This window comes from Drosophila virilis, chromosome 3 (genome assembly GCF_030788295.1).
Source record: "Drosophila virilis strain 15010-1051.87 chromosome 3, Dvir_AGI_RSII-ME, whole genome shotgun sequence".
Lineage (NCBI taxonomy): Eukaryota > Metazoa > Arthropoda > Insecta > Diptera > Drosophilidae > Drosophila > Drosophila virilis.
In genome coordinates, this window is record NC_091545.1 from 5,133,275 (window position 1) to 5,155,707 (window position 22,433).

General features: G+C 40.1%; 1 protein-coding gene across 1 annotated transcript in view; it reads left to right on the plus strand.

Annotated features, from left to right (window-relative positions):
- The first annotated feature begins 120 nt into the window (after positions 1 to 120).
- The window catches only part of Hipk (Homeodomain interacting protein kinase), a 48,888-nt gene continuing 26,575 nt past the window's right edge, over positions 121 to 22,433 (plus strand). The window contains exons 1-2 of the mRNA XM_002046441.4: positions 121 to 471; positions 4,631 to 5,469. Of these exons, the coding sequence (XP_002046477.3) occupies positions 5,091 to 5,469 (379 nt within the window). The 5' untranslated portion in view covers positions 121 to 471; positions 4,631 to 5,090. The remainder of the gene's footprint in view (positions 472 to 4,630; positions 5,470 to 22,433) is intronic.

Consider the following 22,433-nt stretch of genomic DNA (forward strand, 5'->3'; position numbering starts at 1 on the left):
AATTATTGATATTATACCCGCTTTAGCATATTTCTTAGTATTTTTCAATTCAAGCTGGCAATAATTGGTGCATTCGAATTTGGTATTTTTGCACATTCTGCTCACACGCGCACACTGGCCCACCCAGTCTACTAAAACTCTCTGAACAACGCGTACGCCGAGTCGCTCGTTCTACGGGCTCGTGGAAAAGTGTGGAAAAAAATAAAATAAAGAAGATATAAAGTTTTCATTGTGTCTCATGCGTGCGTGTGTGTGTAAAAAAGAGCGAGCGAGCGCAACATGGCGAGTGTTTTAATAACGCAAATTCAATTGCACTTTCTATAAAAATTCCCAAATTTTCTGTTCGCCAAATGTAATGCGGCCCAAGTGTTTGCGCGCAGTGTGAATGCTTGTTTTTTCCCTTCCTTTTTCTTCGCGCACATCAACAAAAAATATATATATATATACACACATATATATATATAATGAAAAGTAAGCACAAATACGTTTAAGCATTGAGTGCCTGTGCGTGTGTGTGTGTGTGTGTGGGCTTGAGTGGTTTGTTGCTGTGGCAAGCAGCAGCCACGAGAGAAACTCAAAATGAATTGAAAACGATGAACTCAAAGTAGCGCACGTAGCCTGCTTGCGTGTGTATGTGTGCGTGTGTGTGTGTGTGCGAGCGAGAGAGCGCGTTTTATACACGTTTTCAATTGCATTTTTAACTTGTTTTTGCCACGAACTTTGTTGTATGTATACAGCAATTGTTTTTTTTTTGTATTTTAACAACAATTTCAATACAGGGTGACGCCGCGAGCGACGCTTGCCTATATGTATGTATGTGTATGTGTGTGTGTGTGTGAGAACTGCCTCTTGTTAGTCAACATTAATTGTATTATTATTTTTATATATGTATGTGTCTTTGGCTTTTGTGTACTTTTCCATATTGCGCGTCAGGAAAAATGCCAACTTTCCATATGGCTGGCAAATGCGGGCGCCGTCTGACGCTCTTCTTTTTCTTCTTCTTCCAAGCAACGTCACCCTGTGCTTGGTTGGTGTTGTTGTTGTTCATTCTAATATAATTCCAGACCGTTATATTCATTCACATTTACAGCGAGTCAATTTGTTGTTGCGAAGCCTGCGTAAGGTGCATACATATGCATTCACGTGTGTGTGTGTGTGTGTCTCTTTCTGCCTAGCGCTGCGTCATCATAAACATCAAAGAAACGCCGCCAGCGTCGCCGGTGCGCGTGAGAACAGTTTTGAGTCAGAGAGCAAGAGAGCAGAGCAGAGCAGAGAGAGAGAGAGAGAGCGCGCGTGTCATTCATGCAAAGGATACTGAAAACCATTTGCTGCTTGCGCGTTAACGTCGACAGAGCTGCTGCAGTCGGTGCCGCTGCCTGCGTCGACTTTGCACTGTTAGCTGTAAAAGATTTAAAGACAAATGAAATTGTTGCACAACTTTAATACAGCCAAGAGAGCAGCTACTCTCTCACTCTCTCTCTCTCTCTCTCTCTCTCTCTCTCGCACCCACACTTGTCAATTAAGTGAAATTCAAGGAACCGCAAGCTGTCAACCAAACAACCAACCGACACGACAGCTGTTCGAGAACTAGCCAAAGGGCTGCATAACAGTAGGGGGGGGGGGGGGGGTTGTTTGCTGGCCACTAATTGGGGTTCAAGCTGGTGTTAAGATTACATGCAACTACTTTAAAGTGTTGTAAAGCGCGCAAATATCATAAAGAAGTATACATTCCATTCTATTGTAAAAAAAAAAAAAACAAATATTTTAATTGATTCATTTCTATTCCAAAGCGTCTTTCACTGATATTGCACAATTCACCTCAAACGGTGAAAAGTGGGTGGAAATCGAAAAATAAAAAACAGCATTTCAATGTTAAAAACCAAACTGTTGACCGTGCAAAGCCGCTTAATGCCAGCTTAATTCTAATACCCTTCCCCCCCCCCCCCCTCCTCCCACGCATTACCAGAAAGTTGCCCTTTCATAATACACATACATACATAAATACATACATAATTCACACATATACATACATATATATATGCCAGCCATATGCTTACCTGTTTCAGGTGGAGGGGAAGGGGGCGTGGGCGTTTCAGTGGCCTGCCCCAATCCTTTTGCCTCTTTAGAAATGTAACTGTGCCATTTTCTGAGCTAAAAATATGAAATACACGTATGTGTGTGTGTGTGTGTGTGTGTGTGTGTGTGTGTGTGTGTGTGTGCGTGTGTGTGTGTGTGTGTGTGTGTGTGTCTTGAATTAAGTCTGCCCACGACGCAAGTTTCGCGTTCTGCCGCCGGCCAACAAACCCTCGACCTGCCTCTACTTCGCATCAGCTACAACACTGCTCCTTAACACACACACACACACACACTCCTACACCCCTTCCCCCCCTTGCCCGTCTTCCTACTTGAGCCTTGTTGATTGTGCAAAAGAAACTATTTCTGACGCGCTCGTAATCCACTCCGCGCTACGTAAATCCTTACGTGTCTGTTGAAATAAACAGGCGGGCAGGCAGTCGGTCACTCCCCCTTCAGCAGCAGCAGCCCCCCCCCTCCCCCCCTTCCTGCCTGCCAGCGCCTATGGTGGCGCGCCCACGTCAGCAAAGCGACAATTTCGCGAATCCCCCGGGCAGAGCCTGAACAGCGCCAAACAGTGAGTGGGAGAGAGGGAGAGAGAGAGAGAGAGAGCGCGCATGAATGCTCTGCCGCTGCCGCTGCCGCTGCCGGCGCTTGCGCAGGCGCCCAACAACGAAAGCCAGCAATGCCGCAGCCTTCAGCAGCTGCAGCACTGGCAGAGTCTCAGCAATCGGCGGCCTAAGCAGACGTTTTACGCGCCAGCCAAAAGTAAAAATATTAAAGTAAAAATTTGATTAGGAAAAGGCTCGTCCTCGCTTGAGCAGCGGCTGCAGCAAAAGGTGATAAACCGAAAAACGTTTGGCAACACTTTTTTTTTTAGTGTGTGTGCATATTAAACATATTTGGCAATTCGCTCTCACAAAGCTAACTGCGCGCGCGTGTGTGAGTGTGTGTGTGTGCGAAAAAGTGTCGCAATTTGCAAATAAATTCAATTTATTAATACATACAAATACATTTACTGTTGTTGTTGTTGTTGTTGTTTCGGTTGTTTGTGGCTCGCCCAGCTCGCAAATAACAAAAACAAACTAAACAACAACAAAAACTTGTTTTGCCGTTTTTTGTGTTGGCTGGTTAACTGAGAGGTTCGTGCGCTGCCGCCTCGCAGCTTTTAATTCGCTGCTCTGTCGCGGTCTGCTGCTGCTTCTTCTTGAATTTTGTTGTTGACGTCTGCGCCGGTCGATGTGGCGCTGCCTGCCTGCCTGCCTGCTGTGTGTGTGTGTGTGTGTGTGTTTGTGCGCGTATTTGTTTGTTATGCTTGCCATCGCAGCAGCTGCAACTCCTTGCTCTCTCTTATGAGCAGCGGCGTCGACATCGACGTCAACGTCGGCAGCATCTTTGCAACTTTTTCTCGCTTTTATGACTATGTGTGTCTGTGTGTATGTGTGTGTGTGTGTGCTTGAGAACCGGCTTTTTGTTTGCATTAATTTTTGTTTTCTCGCCGCACACATTCATTATTTTTCGTGTATGCCTCACCCCTAACCCCACCGTCCAGCCGCCCAACAAGTTGTTAATTTTGTTTTTAACGCTCGCACACGCACAACCCCAAACGAAAGTTGCCAATTGGACACCTTTTTTTTTTTTGGTTTTTTCTTTTTTAACGCAAAGCGCTTTGAAAGTTCCAAGAACATATTTGCCATGCGTTGCGACGCAAAGTGCGTAGTTCACTTTACATGTGTGTGTGTTCTTTCTCTCTTTCTCTTACGTTCGCTCCCTTGTGCGTAATCTATGAATTTGTTATTGCTTTTATGCTACGCTGCTTTGCTGTTGTTGTTGTTGCTGTTGGCGCATGTTTTTATAGTTTTTGCGTAGTTTTATATTTCGGCACGACAAACACACACACACACACGCACACACACACACAGGCAGTCACCCAAAACGGTTCTCATACAAAACGCCGCACAGTGGACAAAATTTGAACTAAAACCAAACAAAAAAAACGAGTCTTGGGTTAACTAAACTTAAATTTGAGTATCTAAAGAACTTGCAGTTGCATGGTATCGATATATTATTGCAAAAAAAAAATCAAAAATAAATATTAATTTATGTCTTCATTTAAATCTTAAACGTGTCTAATATATTTTTCATATTTCATATTTATGTTAAATAATCTGTGCACGAATTATGAAGATCAATTCTTTTATTTTATATTTAATTATTTAAAAATCCAAATCTGACAAGCAAAACGCCCATCCAATTTTTGTCTCGTCTTGCCACACTTTCGACCCACTGTGCGCCGCACCATAAAGAAAAAAAAAAGATAAAAACAAAAACCACAAATTGGCGTCTGGCAACGTTAATTTTATTGTTGTTGTTTTGCACACAAAAGATGCCAATGGAAATTTTCGTAAATCTAACGAAAATAGTGGCCAGTGTTGGTTAATCTATGGGAAAACTGGGCAGCTCCAATTGGACGTCCAATTAGAGTGTTTTATTTTTTACAGCTTAACTCGAACTCTTGGCAAAATGTCGCTAATCAACTTATTTCTTCTGCTTGCAGATTCTCTTTTAATTTAACATAAATTGTCTAAAATAAAAAAAAGTTAAGAAATTTTGTAAATATTAATTCCTCAACAATCGATATGTAAAAGGCGGCGAGGCCAGTCAACATTTTCTTTGGTCACGTTTCAATAGCAAACGTCACTTTTTTGTACAGTAAACTAAATTGTAAGACGAAGAAGAAGAATATTGAGCAACAACAAAACCAACAACAAGACCAACCAAAACGAATCAAATCCAATTAGAAGCAAATTGGAAATACAAGAAGAAAAACAAGAACAATATAAGGAGAAATAAAAACAAACAAGAGCTTGCAACCAATTGCGAAATAAGCCAAAGCGAAACAGCGACACAAGAGAAAGAGAGAGGGAGCAGGAGAGAGCGAGAGAGAGAGAGAGCGAGGGAACGAGAAACGTATATAGAGAGCACCAGAGGATCGTTTTAAGAATTCGCATGCGCCAATGAGAACGTCGCATCCTTCACACGCGTCCGATTTCGTCGTCGTTGCCGCTCCCAGTTCCGGTTCCGGTTGCGGTTCCGCCAACGGTTCAGCCACTGTGGATGTGCTGGACGCAAAGCCAACTGCCAAACAGGTTAGCATTGGCATCAGCTGCGATCTGAAGCCCATTGTCTATCTCGACACGGACACGAGGCGTCCGCGTCAGCGCAGCGTCATCATCAGGCAGCACTCGCAAGAGCAACAACAACAACAACATCATCATCAACAACAACATTATCATCATCAGCAGCAAGAGGAAGAACAGCAGCAACAACAGCAGCAGCATAAAACGTCGTCCAAGTCTGGAGCAGCGGCCAACAGCAAGCGAAAGCGCGAAACAGGTGAGTTTCGAATTAAGTTCAATTATTTATTAGTTCCAAAAGGGAACTGAACAATGTATTAGTTCTAATAGGGAACTGAACAATACATTAGTTCTAATAGAGAACTGAACAAGTTCCAAAAGGGAACTGAATAATATATTAGTTCTAATAGGGAACTGAACAATACATTAGTTCTAATAGAGAACTGAACAATATATTAGTTCTAATTGGGAACTGAATAATATATTAGTTCTAATTGGAAACTGAGTAACAAAATTTTGTTGCCCAGTCTTGAGTTAAGAATCAGACTTTGTAGTCAACAAGTTGAGTGATAAAACTTGAATGAAGAATAGAAATATTCATTATTATTCAAAGATTGCCTGAATTGAATCGCTATATAGAGAAACTATCCTTAGTTCTGATAGAAAAAAAAAAACAGAATATATAGCTAAGAGTGATAAAGCTGGGATAAAGGACAGATGGATTGAATCAATGTATCATAAAGGACCCAAAGAAAAGATCAGTATAAGTCGAACATAAAGTTTGGTTTTTCTTTAGACAAAACTAAGAGAAACAAGTAGGAGTAAACTAGTAGGTACTGCCCGACTAGGGGATACTCTAAACCTGCTTCTTGCTGTAATAAGAATTTCGAATAATAAGAATTTCGAATTTCGATGCAGATCAAGAATATATATACACTGTTACAAACATTTCTGCTAATTCGCCTAGTCAAATGCATAGTATGCAACAAATCGAAGTAGACAAATGGAACAGGTTCCGTTTTCATCCGACCTTAGCCAATAGAATGTCTGATGCCATTCATTGTGGACTATTTCATCATCAAATTCATGAAATTATCTATATGGGCAAATGTCGTGTACATTCCAATAAAACGCGATGCACTCAACTTTCTTTGATATACTTTGCACCAATGCGACCTTCAACTGGGGTTTTTTCAAAAAGATATTGAATAGCAAAATTCCCAGCCAGATCTAGACAAATGTGTATATATATTAAATATAGCTATGCGGTTAGTCTGGCTGAAGATACATTTGCTTTACGCTTGAGTTCAATTCAAATATTTTATTCTAGTTTTCCCCAGATTCTGCCTATTCGATTGGCTATCTAAAAATAAGGGCATTACGTAGCGTGCATTTGTTGCATGATCAATTAAATATAAAATAAATATTAGACGTTATTGCACGAATTGCCGGGTTCTTGTGGGGGGGAATGATGTTTGTGTTCCTTGTTCTGACTAAATTATGCCCGTTATCGTTATCGGTTTATCGATAGATAAAAATCCGCTGTCATCAGAGGGAGATATCGGTATCGGTTTATCGAACAGGCAAATGGCGCCTGGGTTCAGTAATTCGTGAGTTATCGTTATCGGTTTATCGATCATGCTAATTGCGTCTGGGTACAGCAATCTATGAGTTATCGTTATCGTTATCGGTTTATCGAACAGGCAACTGGCGCCTGGAGACAACAATTTATGATGATTATAATTCATAATTCGTTTATTATTTGTTGCCGTGTACTCTTTTGTATATTCTTCGTTTCTGCTCTTCTTTTCTTCTTCTCTTCTCCCTTCTCCCTTTTCGTTTCTCGCTTATCAGGCACAGCTCGCATTATATTTTATTCCCTACCATTCGGCATTTCGTTCTATTGATAATCAAACAATAAACGCGACGCGAAGCCATGCGAAATTCTGGCGATGTTTTATTGCTGATGTTGTTGTTGCTTATGTTGTTGTTGTTGTTGTTGTTGTTGTCACTTGGCTCCAATTGTTCGCTTTGGCATTGCCCATCAACATTTTTTGGTGCTGCTGCTGCTCCCCCTCCCTTCCCTCCCGAATGGGTTTGTTTTGAGGCGCGTGTGAAAACCCAGACGCTTATCATCTTCTTTTCTTCTCCTTCTCTTCTTCTTCTCTTCTCCTTCTCTTCTCCTTCGCTTCTTCTTTTCTTCTCCTTTCTATCTGTTAGCTCTTCTCTCGCTCTTTGACTCTGATTACTTTGCCAGCTCAAAGATGTTTCTGCTTCTGTTGCCTTTTTAGTCCGTTTGTTGATGTATTTATTGCCCCTTACTTTTCTATACCCTTTAGGAGGGTATGTTAATGTTGTCAGGCTACATGTAACGACCCTATAGCGTATATATTCTAGAACTGCATCAACAGCCGAGTTCGATCGGTTGCAAAGCAGGTTCTTGTATGGAAAACTTTTTTATATATCAAGATATCTTAACCAAACTCGGCATTTATATGCTTCCGTATGCTCCTCATATATATGCAAAATCTTATCAACATCGAACAACTAAATCATATAGCTGCCATAGGAACGATCGTTCGAAGCTTAAGTTCTTGTATGGAAAGGTTTTTTGTTTATCAAGATATCATAACCAAATCCGTTTTACATCAGTTTTACTATCATGCTTATCTATCAGCCAAATCTGATCAAGATCGGACTACTATATTATATAGTTTGACTTCTGTTTTTCAAGATATTTCCATCAAACTCAAACATTTCGGAGCGTTCACTAATCTCACATATCTGCAAAAGCGTATGCCAAAAGTCCAGAAGGGTATTAAATCTTCGGCGTGCCGCGGATATCTTTACTTTCTCGTTTTGATTATCAATTGAAATTCTGCTTTTTCTCTCTCTCTCTCTTTCTCTCTCTATCTCTCTTATTTATTATCTTGTGTACGCTTTACTTGATTATTTGTTTTGCTGTTTTCGCTTTTATTTTTGTTGAGTTCTGCTTTTCTGATATCACACACGCAAATGCACACGTACTAGCTAATACAAGCCTTTAACGGTAGATTCTGACGTTTAGAAGATGTCAAAAGAGCATTTGCTCTCATAAATGTATGCATATTTCTGTGTATGTCTTAACTATGGTATTCAATTTCCCGTAAAGATTCGTTTTCAAACACTGTTCATGCTTAAATATCGATAAAGTTATCGATAACTTATCGTAACTTGACATTTTATCGTACTAAACTTTTTTTATTGGCTTCATTCCATTATGCTCAACATTTGTTACATTTGCAAACTTCACATTCTGCGTTTCCATTGCATTTTTATCAAAATGTTCAATGTATAAAATGTGGTTTCTTATGTGAAAAAATAACAACATGCTTCACATTCCCAACATACTTCACATTCGCAAAAAATGTAAGAAAATGTTGATAGTGGAAAGACTTTTCTTTTTTGTAAATGAAACTCGATCGTATTTATGAGTCACAAGAAATTGAAAGCTTCTCAAAGCGTTATGTTTGCCTGATTACATATTCTTCGATAATTTTCACTGAACTGAACTATTTGTAATGCCCCTGGTATATTTATTTATGATGCCATAAATTTAATTTAAAGCCTCTCAAACTTATGAAGTGCACTTTTCGGTGCGTATCGAATTTCTTGTCTTCTCAAAAGTATCTCAATTTCGAGATAATAAAAACAATCTAGATAAAAACAAATCAACTTTAAGTTTGGGCAATCGCAGATAACGCTTGGCTTTTGTTTTTTTATGCTGGTTTTCGCGCGAGTCTCTCAGCCAATTACAATTACCCCTTAATTATTTGCCCCCCTCCCCCCATTCCTCCTTCCTCCCTTTCGCCCTGTCTCCTGCTTAGTTAACATTTTATTTTTGTTTTCCTTTTGCTTTTATTTTTATTTGCTTTTCGCTTATTGCGACTCATAAATTGTTGTTTGTATTTTTATTTTTGTTGCCGTTGCTGGAAAAATTTTTGTTTTTGTTTTATTTTTGTTTTATTTATTTATGGCATTTTGTTGTTGTTTTTTTTCGCCTCAGTTCTCTATTCGCTTGGCTTTTATCGCGATAATACGTTTAAATACTTTTGGAACTGTTTTCGGTTCACTCTCTCGCTCTGTTTATTTTGTTTTTTATATAGGGAATTGTTTTCGAGCCCTCTCGATAAGAAGGAAACCGCATTTTGTGCTAGTTTCTTTTTGAGGGTACCATCAGGTTTACCACTCCAATACCTCGTATGGGTAAGGTGGAGGGAGAGGGGAAAGGGGTTTCTATTAGTCATTCGTGAACAGCTTTGCGTGCCACATAAAAAAAAAATGAATCGTTTTGGGTTTTTTATGGTCACTCGCAGATTTTCCCATAACTCGTTTAATCTGCCATCTGATCGTTAATCTTTCGCATGGTATTCAATGGAAAAACGTCAAGTACAAAGCAAATGTTTCCACACTTTTAAGTCAGATAAAAAAACTTTGTTCTCCATTTTAAGATAAAAAAAAAATAAACAGTTTTGAGATACGTTTGGAATGTGCACAAGAATTTTTAGTTCTCTTATCTTTCTTTATTTTGTGAAATTATTTTTCAACAATTCCAAAATGCAATTTATCGATAGTCCAACTGATTTCGCATGCGAAAAATGAGTGGAAAGATAAAATTGTGATACATAAATCCGGGTTTTTTCAGCTCGCATAAACTTGTTAATGTCAGGTTTGCCTTTTCAAGATCTCTCATGCTCCACTTTCGGAGCGTTCTTGTATCTGCTTAAGATCGGTTCTTTGTGAGCGGCCAGAATGACATACATAACCATTAATGGTCTCACCTGTTATTTATATATTTTTTTTCTTACCTTACAGTTCTCATTCTGTTTTTGCGAATTCTCATGCTTCCTGTTTTTACTGTACTTTCTCTCATAAATCTTGCTGCAAATTGCACTGAAATCACAATTTGTGATCTGTGGCAACGCTGGCTGCCCTATTATTCAGCAAGTGGCAGCTCTTCGAGTGGGTGAAAGGAGTTGGACAGCTAAACTCCATACTTGCAGTTGCCTACATACGTTCGCGCGTGTGTGTGTGTGTGTTGAGTTGTTGCCATTTCGCTTAAAGCAAGTCACACAAATACACACATGCACACACACATACACGCATAACCGGTGCCTGCAGCTCTCTTTGTGGTACGAGAATCTTCCAGTCTGCAGCTGCTGCTGCTCTCCACTCTCCACTCTGCTCATACATTACATCAAAGGCATTCAAAGGCAAGCGACAGCGCCCACGCAAGCAAGCAAAGGAGCAGCAGCAGGAGAGAGGCAGAGCGAGCGAGCGCGTCGCGTCGCGTCGCGGCGAAAAACTCATATGCCAATCACAGGCGCTGCTGCTGCGCTGCTTTGGCTTGTTTTTGGGTCTGTCAACTAAGTTCGCTTTAGTTTTGCGTCTCATCTGCGCTAACCGCTGTCAATGACAAAACTTATTATTTGTTGTGAGCGTGCGTGTGTGTGTGTGTGTGCAAGACCTGTAAAACACAGCGCGCGCAATGTAAATAAAATATATTCATGCAAGACATCACGTAGCTTTAAAGCGCACACGACTGCGAAATTCCATGACATCCAAATGTTAATTTACTGTAAACAAAGAGAGTAGAAGAGTTAACGACCGACCCCATTGTGCATGTGTGCATGTGTGCATATGGGCATGTGTACATGTGTGCATGTGTGCATGTGTGCATGTGACATGTAAGGCCTAGACAAGTTAATTGCTAACAAATAAAATGCAACCGACTTGAATTCCACAAATTGAAATAAAATGCGTGATCGAAGCAACTGGAAGTCGATTGTGCGTGTGTGTGTGTGGCAATCGATAAACGCAATAAAAGCGAAATAAACGTCATTTGCAACTGCTGTCAATTTTCTTAGTCATAGTCGCCGCGAAACTTGCAGCCAAAAGAGAGACCTCGACAGTTAAAGTGAGCTGCGCTTAGCTAAGGTTAAGGGAAGGCCATTTCGAGTGGGCGACTCCGACGGCGAGTGTTGACTAAATGCGCTACACAAATACATATACACATGTACACATAAACATACACATACATATACATGTATCTCATTTAACTCTATGCAAATGTTGCAAAACATGTGTGCCGTGCGTATCTGTGAGATACGGCAGCTGCTTGTCGCAATTTACACACACACACACACCCACACACACGCACGCACGCACACACACACACACACGCGCGCAGGAGTACAAGTACGAGCATGCACAAAATTTCAATAAGCCAGCGAACATGCGTCGAGCGACAGAGACAGAATTTTTCTGTTATGTCAAAAGAAAACAAAACGAAAAAAAAGCACACGTTTTTTGTACCCTCTCTTTAGAAAAGCCAGGCAGGGTATAAACGACTATGCTAATTTAAAAGCAGAATTCGAAAGAAAGAAAGAATAGAAGCATAAGAAAAACAGAGAACTAAGAGAGATGTTTTTAAGAAATTTAAAGAAAAACATGAAAAACAGTGTATACCCACTTATTTTTTCCAACAGAAAATTTTGAAAATTTTTAAATTCAAAACTACAGATTCTCGAACTAAGAAACAGGGTATCTTCAGGCATATGCTTACTCTTCTCACTTATTTCGCAATTGAATTGAATTGAGATACAGATTTCAGACTGTTTACAGGGTAGCTAGGGGCACATGCCGGCTGAGTTAAGACCAGATTTCAATCTGTTTACAGGGTATCTTCAGCACATATATGCTGTGCTGGGCTTGTCTAAGCATTAAGTTTTCAAACATTTCAAACAATATTTTATTTATGAAAATTGATCACAAAAGCATTTACTCTCAGCTCTTGCCAGGGTATTCTCTAGTCGAGCAGCTCTCTTTTAGATTCAGATTTGAATTGAATGATGCGCCAGACGACCTTTCCGTCAATTTCACTTTTATTTGCACCTAGAAATGTCAACTTTTCGATTCTAGACGGCGAATTTCGTAGAATCATGATGGATAGCTTCGCCAAAATCTGAACAATATGTTAAACAAATATCACTTAATTAGTTTGCAATTGTAATTAATGCCAACGTTTCTCTATTTCATTTCAGGTAAACAACACTCAACTTGAAATATTACGAATCGAATCGAATCGAAAAAAAAAATCGTGAGTTTTTATATTGATCTGGCATAGATGATATATGATGCTCTGTAGTATTATTAATGATAGAATTGTACAGTTCATGGTTGATTACTTTCAAAAACGACAACTGTCGTCTGTCGCCCCTCCCCCCCTCCCCTCGCCTCGCCTCGCCCCTGTCGCGCTGTCAGTGTACACACATTGATTTCAAAAGATCGTTGGACCAGTTTTTGGCTTGAGAACTTGTTTTCAATTTTTTCTGTTTTTTTTTTTTTTTTTGGGTGCACACTTGCACAACGATCGCAATTTATCTGTGTACACATTATTTGTTGTTGCTGTGCTTTGAGTGCTTTTAATATTTGTTTTTGTTTGGTTATCGTGTTTTTTTTTTTTTTAATTGAAACGCCGGCCTCCAACCAAGCGCAACTCCAACTCCAACTCGAACTTCGATGCCATGTTCGACCCTCGGGCGTCGCCGAATGGAGGTCAAACCAGAGCAATGCATTGCGGCGAAGAGAAAATTTGCCAACAACAACAATGTTGCGACGCTGCGTTGATCAACAAACAGCAGGCGCGCACTCCCCCTCTCTCTCTCTTTCTCTCTCGCGCGCTCTCTGTCGCACATCTGAGCGGTAAGCCTTGAAGTTGTTATTGCGTCTGGCTGCGACGTCGACGTCGACGTCGACGTCGTTTGCATTACTTGTTTTATTATCGTTCTTGTTGCAGCACGTAACTGTCTCTGCGTCTGTATGTGTGCGTGTGTGTGTGTGTGTGTGTGTTGCTTTTGAGTGACAATGCAGCCTGTGCTCAACGTTCCAATCTCTCTCATACACGCACACACACACAGGCACGCACTCACACGTACGTGCACACTCAGTCTATGGAAATTGAATTTAAATTGGGTTAACAAGTGTTAATGGACAATTCCCAAGCCCAGTAAATGCAACGAACGAACAAAAGCAAAGTACAGTAAACACAAAGTACCGTTACTGACGGCCATTATCTGCACTCTACTGAAAAGGCACGTAAAGGGGCGTAATATAAAAGAATGTACGCGTTGAAACTGGAAACTTTTTTAAAATTTTAGCTTGCTTTATGGAAAATAATGGAAAAAAAAAAATAAACATTCTCGAGACATTTTCCAGCTGTCGCGTTTGTTCATCAATTCGCGTAATCTTAATGAAATCATCGTCAGCGCCACCTGGCGGCCTGTTTTTGCATAGATTACGCAAAGCAGCCTAACGGGACAAAAAAACAACCACACACACACACACACACAAAAACCCGAAATAGCAACAAAATAGAATCAAATTAAATAATATGAAAGCTGCTTAAGTTGGATCTAGGCAGGTTGGCGTCGATTTGTGGGTGGTTAAGAGGTTAGCGGGGCGGAAAATCTCTTGTGAAAATGAAAACGATGTGCAGCGAAATGTGCGATTAAAAAAAACGAGACAGACACAAGCAGAAACACACAAACACACACACACACAGAAAATTGAATAAAAATAGAATTACCAAGTTGCACAACAAGCACGAGGAGGGGGGAGGGGATATATGGTTAGCAGGGGTTAGGGTAATTGCGAGTGCGGCTCCGTCACAACACATTAAACGCAATTATAGAAAGTCAATTGAGAAACGAGCGACAACAACAACAACAACAACAACAACTACAGCTAGCTAAATTGCGCGGGCGTTGAAAGCCAAGCGCCGCAGTCGACGTCAACGTCAACGTCGATGTCAACGTCAATGTGGCTTGCGCCTAGCGACTGTCTTTCAGTTAATTCGCCCCGGGAGCTGTGTGGGCGTGAAACAACCGCAAGACGCACAGCGCCCCCTTTGTGACTGCGCCTTTCCATTTGCATGCGCTTCGAATTCCACTGGAAACTAATCCTTTTGCCATTGAGCAGCCTCTTGATACACGCACACACACATACATGCGCTCAATTTACACAGCCTTTTTCTACCGTTATCGGCTTTGCCTTTTCGCCAGCTTAGTGCTGGGCTTAGCAACGCAAAGCTCAGAGCTCTGCCCGCCGCTCTGCCCGCCGCTCTGCCCGCACAGCAGTCGTATCTGCCATCTCGCTTGCACACAGCCTGGACTTGCAATTATTTTCTTATTGGAGTGCGGTGAATTTGATTGTTTGCGCTTCGCTTTCTACAGGTGGCGCTGTCGCTGTCGCCGCCGCTGCTGCCGCTGGCGTCGCTGCAGCAGCGATGACTAATGGTAAAATTTGTTTAGTTGTTGTTTTGATTGCTTTAAATACTTTTTGCAAAAACAAGTTTTAGCTGACGTTTCAAGAGCTTCTGTTGTTGTTGTTGTTGTTGCTTAAATTGGCTTCAATATCAAATTTGGACATTTGCAAGATTTGAGTTTTTGTTGTTTTTTCTCTCTCTCTGTTTTGTCTTGTGCTTTATTTGCACAAGTTCTTTGCTTAGCTTTTTTTTTAAAGGTTTTCTTTTATTTGGAAACTATCAAAATGCGGATATTTTTTTTCATATTCAGTTGTCTGTGTAAATACAAATAAATATAACTGAAGGTCGTGACGTCTTTCGCATATTATTCTTAATTTGTATTTATTCGGAATATTTGAGTTGGTAGAAAAACAGGGTATTTGCCTAGAATCTGTCGCATTTAGGTAATTAGTGCATATTATTTGTAAAATTCCTTTCCTTTCTTTTGGTCTGGTCTACTTCTTGTACTTTTGTAATTAATTTCAATTTCTCTTGATTTGTGCATTTTACGGCCAAAATTTGCAACATTTAATCGAGCATTTCAAATATTATTCTTGTCAGACGAAGATTTTAACTATGCAAATACCCTGTAGCCAAAGATAAAGGTTTAGGAGCTACCAAAAATTGCAACTTACAGGGTATCATTGAGTAGTTCTTTAGCGAACAATGCAATTTTCTCTGTAGTTTTATGATTTTGTACATTTTGTGCCACGCCCAGCTCTGCTGAGCATTAATTAAGAGAAATACATTTTACAGGGTATCTATTGTCAACCCGCAAACCCAAACCGCACATTAAACAAGCACCTCTAGTGTGCTTAGAAGACTATTATATTATACAGGGTATACCTTAGTTATTCACATATCTATGTGCATAGTGAAGTACATCATACAGGGTATCTCTCAGTCAGTCAACTTGTACCATTTGATGCTTTCTCTTCTGCTACCTGTCTTCACTTTAAACAAGCAATTTCTTATGTGTAGACAATAGTTCTATACAGGGTATCTCTTAGTACATCAGACAGGGTATCTCTCAGTCTCTATCATTTGATGCTTTCTCTTCTGCTATCTGTGTTCACTTTAAACAAGCAATTTCTCATGTCCAGAGAATACTTTTATACAGGATATCTCTTAGTACATCATACAGGGTATCTTTCAGTCAGTCAGCCTCTATCATTTGATGCTTTGCCTTGTGCATAATATTTAAATAAAAACACACAACGTTATGCGACACAAATGTCGCACTGATTGGATCCCAAGCCGTTAGCCTAACCGCGTGCTCCTCCTGCTCCATCTCGCTCCCTCTCACGCTCAACCCCTTTCCGCCGCCTCCCGCTGCCCGGCTCTGTCTGCTTTTGGCGCTGCGAATTCGCTGCAATTTGTGTAAAATTCTCGTGTTGGAACTCGTCCATAAAAATGCGACGAGCCAAAATTGCCGCAACTATGTTGCATGTTGCTGTTGTTTTTGTTTGTTGCTGCTTGTTGCGCCTCCACCTCCTCCTCCTCCTCCTCCTCTTCTTCTTTAGCTGCTTCTTCTTTGTTGTTTTTCGTATTTATGTATTCTTGGCTTATTACAGAATTCAAATTAAGTGTGTCGTTTATTTAAAAATGCAAGCGCCCCCACTTCCCCACCTGCCTAACCTTCCGCCTACCAGCTCTGCTGCTGCTGCCCGCCTCCTCTGCTTTGCCTAGACGTCGCCGCAACAACAAAATTTTGAGGTGCTTTACCGTTGTTTGCTTGTTTTTGTTGCTGGCGACTTCCGTGTAGCTGCTTCTTCTTCTTCTTTTGCTTTATTGTTGTTGCTGCTGTTGTCTTTGTTTGCTTTAGCTTACGCGTAATTAAGCTAAAAAAAAATATTCATGCGTTCGCTCTTCTTCTTCGCATGGCTTCTTCTTAATGCTGCTCTTTTTCTTACGTCGTTTTTTTTTTCGGTCGCAGCGACAGCGTCGCCGGCGTCGCTGCTGGCGTTGTCTGTTGTTGACCGCTGAGTGGGGCATTTCTTACTGTTGTTGTTGTTGCTGCTGTTGTTGTTGTTGTTTTTGTTGTTGCTGTTGTTGTTGTTGTGCATGCCTGTCGATTATCGTATATTCCAGCTTGGAAAATGAACTGAAGAGCAACTCTCAACTGTTGGAATTTTTTGATCTTACGATGAGTGTGGCTCTCTCTCGCTCTCGCTCTCTCAGCTGATTTGAGAAGCTTTCCAATATGTGTGTGCATTTCCATTGTATAAAAGTGTAAAAGAATAAAAGCTTTGTATGGCAAATGTGAATGAAAGACTTCTTTGAAGTTAACAAATATTTTCGTATGCTTAAATTGTTAATAAATTCACAGCTGCTTGTTAAGTTCTTCTTCTCTTCACATTTTGTAGGCTTTTCTTTGCCTATTTTAAAATTTTAATTTAGCAAGAAATAAGAAGAGCAGAAACGTTAATTTCTATCTAATACGACGACTTCTAACATTTCTGAACAGAGAAAAAAAAAAAATGCTTTTCTACAATTTTCCAACGTTTCGTTTTGCATTTCACTTGAAATTCAAGCGCCAAAGCTCATTTAATTCAATAAAAGCCAAGCGACATTCCAGAAATCCAATCAATGCCAGCAACAACAACAACAACAACAACAACAACAACAAATTATTAATTATGTGTAATTTCATAAAAAGCCTAAAATTAATGTAAGCGTTTTGTATAATTTCTACAATTAATTGCTTTTATTAAATTAATGCTAGCTTAATTATTTATTCAACACGCAGCCCAATTTCACCTCCCCCCCCCGCCCCCTTCCAGTCTATTCGCTATGTAGGCTACTTTTCGACTTTGCCAAAAGCTGCACTCGAGAGCGACGTTGACGGCGACAGCGACGGCGACGGCGACTGCGACGTCGACGCCGGCAACTGTCAACCCAAATTGAAAAGCTGTCGACGGCGCCAACTCTTCTCAGCTTTCAGCTGGCAGCCCACTCGACGTCGCGCCAAGTTTCACTATGCAGCAGCCGCAGACGCTCTTCTCCACCCGCTCTCTCTTCCTTACTCTCTCTCTCTCTCTCTCTGCCTGCGCCTTACAATAGCGTCTGGCTGCAGCCCCCCCTCAGTCTTTCGACTTGAATGCCTGCACTTTGCTTAGCTCTCTGCTCTTTTCAACTGCTTCTTCTTCTACTTCATCTTTGCTCGCCTGACTCAAGTTGTTTTTTTGTTTTTGTTTTTGTTTGTTTTACTGTCGCTGTCCACTTCACGAATGCTTTGCTTTAGCTTTGGTTTTATTGCTTTACTGTTTTGTTTTTGGCCTTTTTAGTCATTCGCCATGTTGCAACATAACCTCACATAGAGCTACAACAACTAACCAACACCACGCCCCTATTCTGGGCATGGCTTAGTCATGATGACGTGCGCATCGTCTGGCTGTTGTCCTCCTTACCTTAACCCCTCCCCCTACCTTGCCTTGCAAATGTTCTCATAAATTATACGAATTCCTTGGAATACCCATAATAAATATTGCAACTATTTTTGAAAAATCCAAAATTCATTTTAAAGTCTTCGATTTTGTGATATGTTCAATGAAATGTTATTAATTGGAGTTTTTATTTATTATTTTTGGAAATTTTCATATTTGAAAGCAAAGTTTTCTCATTTGCATTTACTTTTCTGTTAATTACAATTCTTGCGTATTTTACCTAGAAGAATCCTTGTAATATTCTCTGCTAGTGAAAAACAAATCTCGCTTTTAAAGAGCTTATCTGATTTAATTCATATTTTTTCCAAATAATTTGCACTTTTTCTTATTCACGAGACCTTTTCATAAAACTTTTTCCTAGAATTTTGTCAGATTATCCATTTCAATTACTATTTCTCTCTCTCTCTCTCTCTCTCTCTCTCTCTCTTCTTCTATCTCTCTATCGGTCTCTCTCTATCTCTCTCCCCCCCCCTCTCTCTTCTCTCTCTCTCTCTCTCTCTCTCTCTCTCTCCCTCTCTCCCTCTCCTCTCTCCCTCTCTTCTCTCTCCTCTCTCTCTCACTCTCTCTCTCCCTCTCCTCTCCTCACTCTCTCTCTATCTCTCTATCGCTCTCTCTCTATTACTCTCCCCCTCTCTCTCTCACCCTTTCTCTATCCCTTACTTTCTTTCTCTATTACTCTCTCCCTCTCTCTCCTTTTCTCTCTCCCTTACCCCCTCTCTCTCTCTCTCTCTCTCTTACTCTCTCTCTTCCCGGCTTTTCAATGTTTTGTTTTGACCAGCCAATTTTTTTTGTTTTGTGTAAGCCAAGTTGTTTTTCCGTCTGGAACTAACCTCCCCCCTTGCCCACAATTGCCTTCCAGCTGCTGCTTCTTCTACTTTTCCGGGCTTTTCCCTTCAGTTCTTTATTCATAAAGTTTTCACCCGAACTCGAGCTGATGGCACTTTAACGTTTTTATGTTAATTTATGAGAAATTTTACTTTTTCTTTTTATGGCTAGCCACTCGATAAGCCAGCCCCTCGCCCCCGCCCCCCTCCTTCCCCTACTCTTTTGTCCTGCAACTTCTGTCTATAGTTTCGTGCTGTTTGCAAATATATTCATGCGAATTTCGACTGGTTATAGCCTAGTTGTGGGTCCTATAAGCTCGCCAAGGGATGGGGGGAAATGCGTTCAGAAGCCATTAGGCACATTTAAGTATATATACTTGGTATATTCCGGTTGAGGAACTTGGTCGATAACATATTAGAGTTAAAGTTTTTGGGTTATCTTGATAAACATTTGGAAATGTTGACTGTTTGTTTTATCGAGGAAACAATCCTCCAATTTCTCTTTTAGAGAACCTTTTATACTTACGAAACATGGGAAATTTGTAGAGAAAATGTTATTTTATAGTTCTCATATCTTCTGATAGAACTTTCCACAACAGCCAGAGGCAACATTTTGATCGAGTATATGCAAAAATTGAAGCCCTTTTTCCAATCATCTCATTATATAACTATATTATTATCCCTATATAACTATATTATTATCCCTACATAACTATATTATTATAATATTTAATAAGTTAATATGAATAGTGAAAAATGTTGCTGAATTCGAACCCGCGACCTGCCATTTAATAGCAGACAGACATGGCCCTGGCTCTGCACGAGTATTTAAGTTTTGGCCTTATTATAACTTTGTCATGAAATGTGTAACGCATAGAGGAAGACATCTACGATCCTATAAAGAATATATATATGCCAGATCAGCATGAACATTCGAGTCTATATATGTCCGTCTGTCTGTTTTTATGCGAACTATCTCTCAGTTTTCGTCTTTCTGCTGGATCGGCCCACTATATCTTATAGCTCGCATAGGAACGATCGGTGCAAAAGGAGGTTCTTCTAGGGAAAACTTTTTTGTTTATCTAAATATCTTGACCAAATCCATACTCTATTCATTTAACTATGCTGCCTATATATTAGCTAAATCTTATCAAGATCGGACTACTCTTTTATATAGTTCTATAGGGAGAATCGGTTGATAAATGAGTTTTAGTTTGATTAGGTTCTCGTTTGTTTTTCCCAGACTTTTCCATCAAACTCAGCATAAGGGCATTAAAAATTCGGTTTGCCAAAGATTTGATCTCTCTCTGTCTCTCTCGTTTATTTCTTTTTGCTGAGGCACAAATTATGCGCCCCGAAACTTGCAGTTTACATTTCCGTTGAACCCCCCCCCAACAGCCCCCCACCCCTCCCAAACAGGATACGTTGTGCAGGTGTGCCATTCCCCCTACCCTACTCAGGTGTAGGTTTTTTCTAAGGGTGGGGAGGGTCTTTGAACTTGTGTGTTGGCGTTTTTGCGGCTCGTAACATTTAATGTGCCTTTTTGTGGTTGTTGTTGTTGCTGCTGCTGTTAAATTTATTTCTGTAGCTGTTGCCCGAAATGAAACACACTTTTTTTTTCGCCTGCGTGCGAGTAATTTTATGTTTATTATTCAGCTTTTATTATGGCATTGTGCGAAAGTCGCAAAGCAAACTAATCAAAAATTGTAAATACGAAAAACAACAGCTGGAGAGGGAGAGAGAGAGAGAGAAGGAAAGAGGTGAAGAGAGGGGGAGACAGTTGAATAAATTGGGGTAATTGTAATCGAATATTTCCATATTTGGAATTCATGTGAAAAATTCTCTCTCTCTCTCTCTCTCTTTGTCTCTGTCTCTCTCTCTTTGTCCCGCGACACGCCCCCCTAGAGAACGGGCAACGCCCACCCATTGCACTCGAGTTATGGGGGTGGGAAATTTTCACCCATGTCTCTTCACGAATCTTGAGGTAAGATTTTGACATGAATTTCGACAAAAAAATCGTTGTTCAGATTTGAATGCCAAATTAATATAGGGGGAAATCCATGAAGAAAAAGACAAACCTCATGAAAATCGGATGAGATTTGACCGAGTTATGGGGGTGGCAAATTTTGGCCCATGTCTATATACGTATCTTGTAAGATTTGGACATGAATTTCGACAAAAAAATCGTTGTTCAGGTTTGAATGCCAGATAAATATAGAGGGAAATCCATGAAGAAAAAGACAAACCTCATGAAAATCGAATGAGATTTGACCGAGTTATGGGGGTGGGAAATTTTGACCCATGTTTCTTCACGAATCTTGGGGTAAGATTTGGACATGAATTTCGACAAAAAAATCGTTGTTCAGATTTGAATGCCAGATTAATATAGGTGGAAATCCATGAAGAAAAAGAAAAACCTCATGAAAATCGGATGAGATTTGACCGAGTTATAGGGGTGGCAAATTTTGGCCCATGTTTATATGTATCTTGTAAGATTTGGACATGAATTTCGACAAAAAAATCGTTGTTCAGGTTTGAATGCCAGATAAATATAGAGGGAAATCAATGAAGAAAAAGAAAAACCTCATGAAAATCGGATGAGATTTGACCAAGTTATGGGGGTGGCAAATTTTGACCCATGTCTCTTCACGAATCTTGGGGTAAGATTTGGACATGAATTTCGACAAAAAAATCGTTGTTCAGATTTGAATGCCAGATTAATATAGGTGGAAATCCATGAAGAAAAAGAAAAACCTCATGAAAATCGGATGAAATTTGACCAAGTTATGGGGGTGCAAATTTTGACCCATGTCTCTTCACGAATCTTGGGGTAAGATTTTGACATGAATTTCGACTAAAAATCGTTGTTCAGATTTGAATGCCAGATTAATATAGGGGGAAATCAATGAAGAAAAAGACATACCTCATGAAAATCGGATGAGATTTGACCGAGTTATGGGGGTGGGAAATTTTGACCCATGGTTCTTCACGAATCTTGGGGTAAGATTTGGACATGAATTTCGACTTAAAAATCGTTGTTCAGATTTGAATGCCAAATTAATATAGGGGGAAATCCATGAAGAAAAAGACAAACCTCATGAAAATCGGATGAGATTTGACCGAGTTATGGGCGTGGCAAATTTTGGCCCATGTCTATATACGTATCTTGTAAGATTTGGACATGAATTTCGACAAAAAAATCGTTGTTCAGGTTTGAATGCCAGATAAATATAGAGGGAAATCCATGAAGAAAAAGACAAACCTCATGAAAATCGAATGAGATTTGACCGAGTTATGGGGGTGGGAAATTTTGACCCATGTTTCTTCACAAATCTTGGGTTAAGATTTGGACATGAATTTCGACTAAAAAATCGTTGTTCAGATTTGGATGCCAGATTAATATAGGGGGAAATCCATGAAGAAAAAGTCAAACCTCATGAAAATCGGATGAGATTTGACCGAGTTATAGGAGTGGCAAATTTTGACCCATGTCTCTTCACGAATCTTGGGGTAAAATTTTGACATGAATTTCGACTAAAAAATCGTTGTTCAGATTTGAATGCCAGATTAATATAGGTGGAAATCCATGAAGAAAAAGAAAAACCTCATG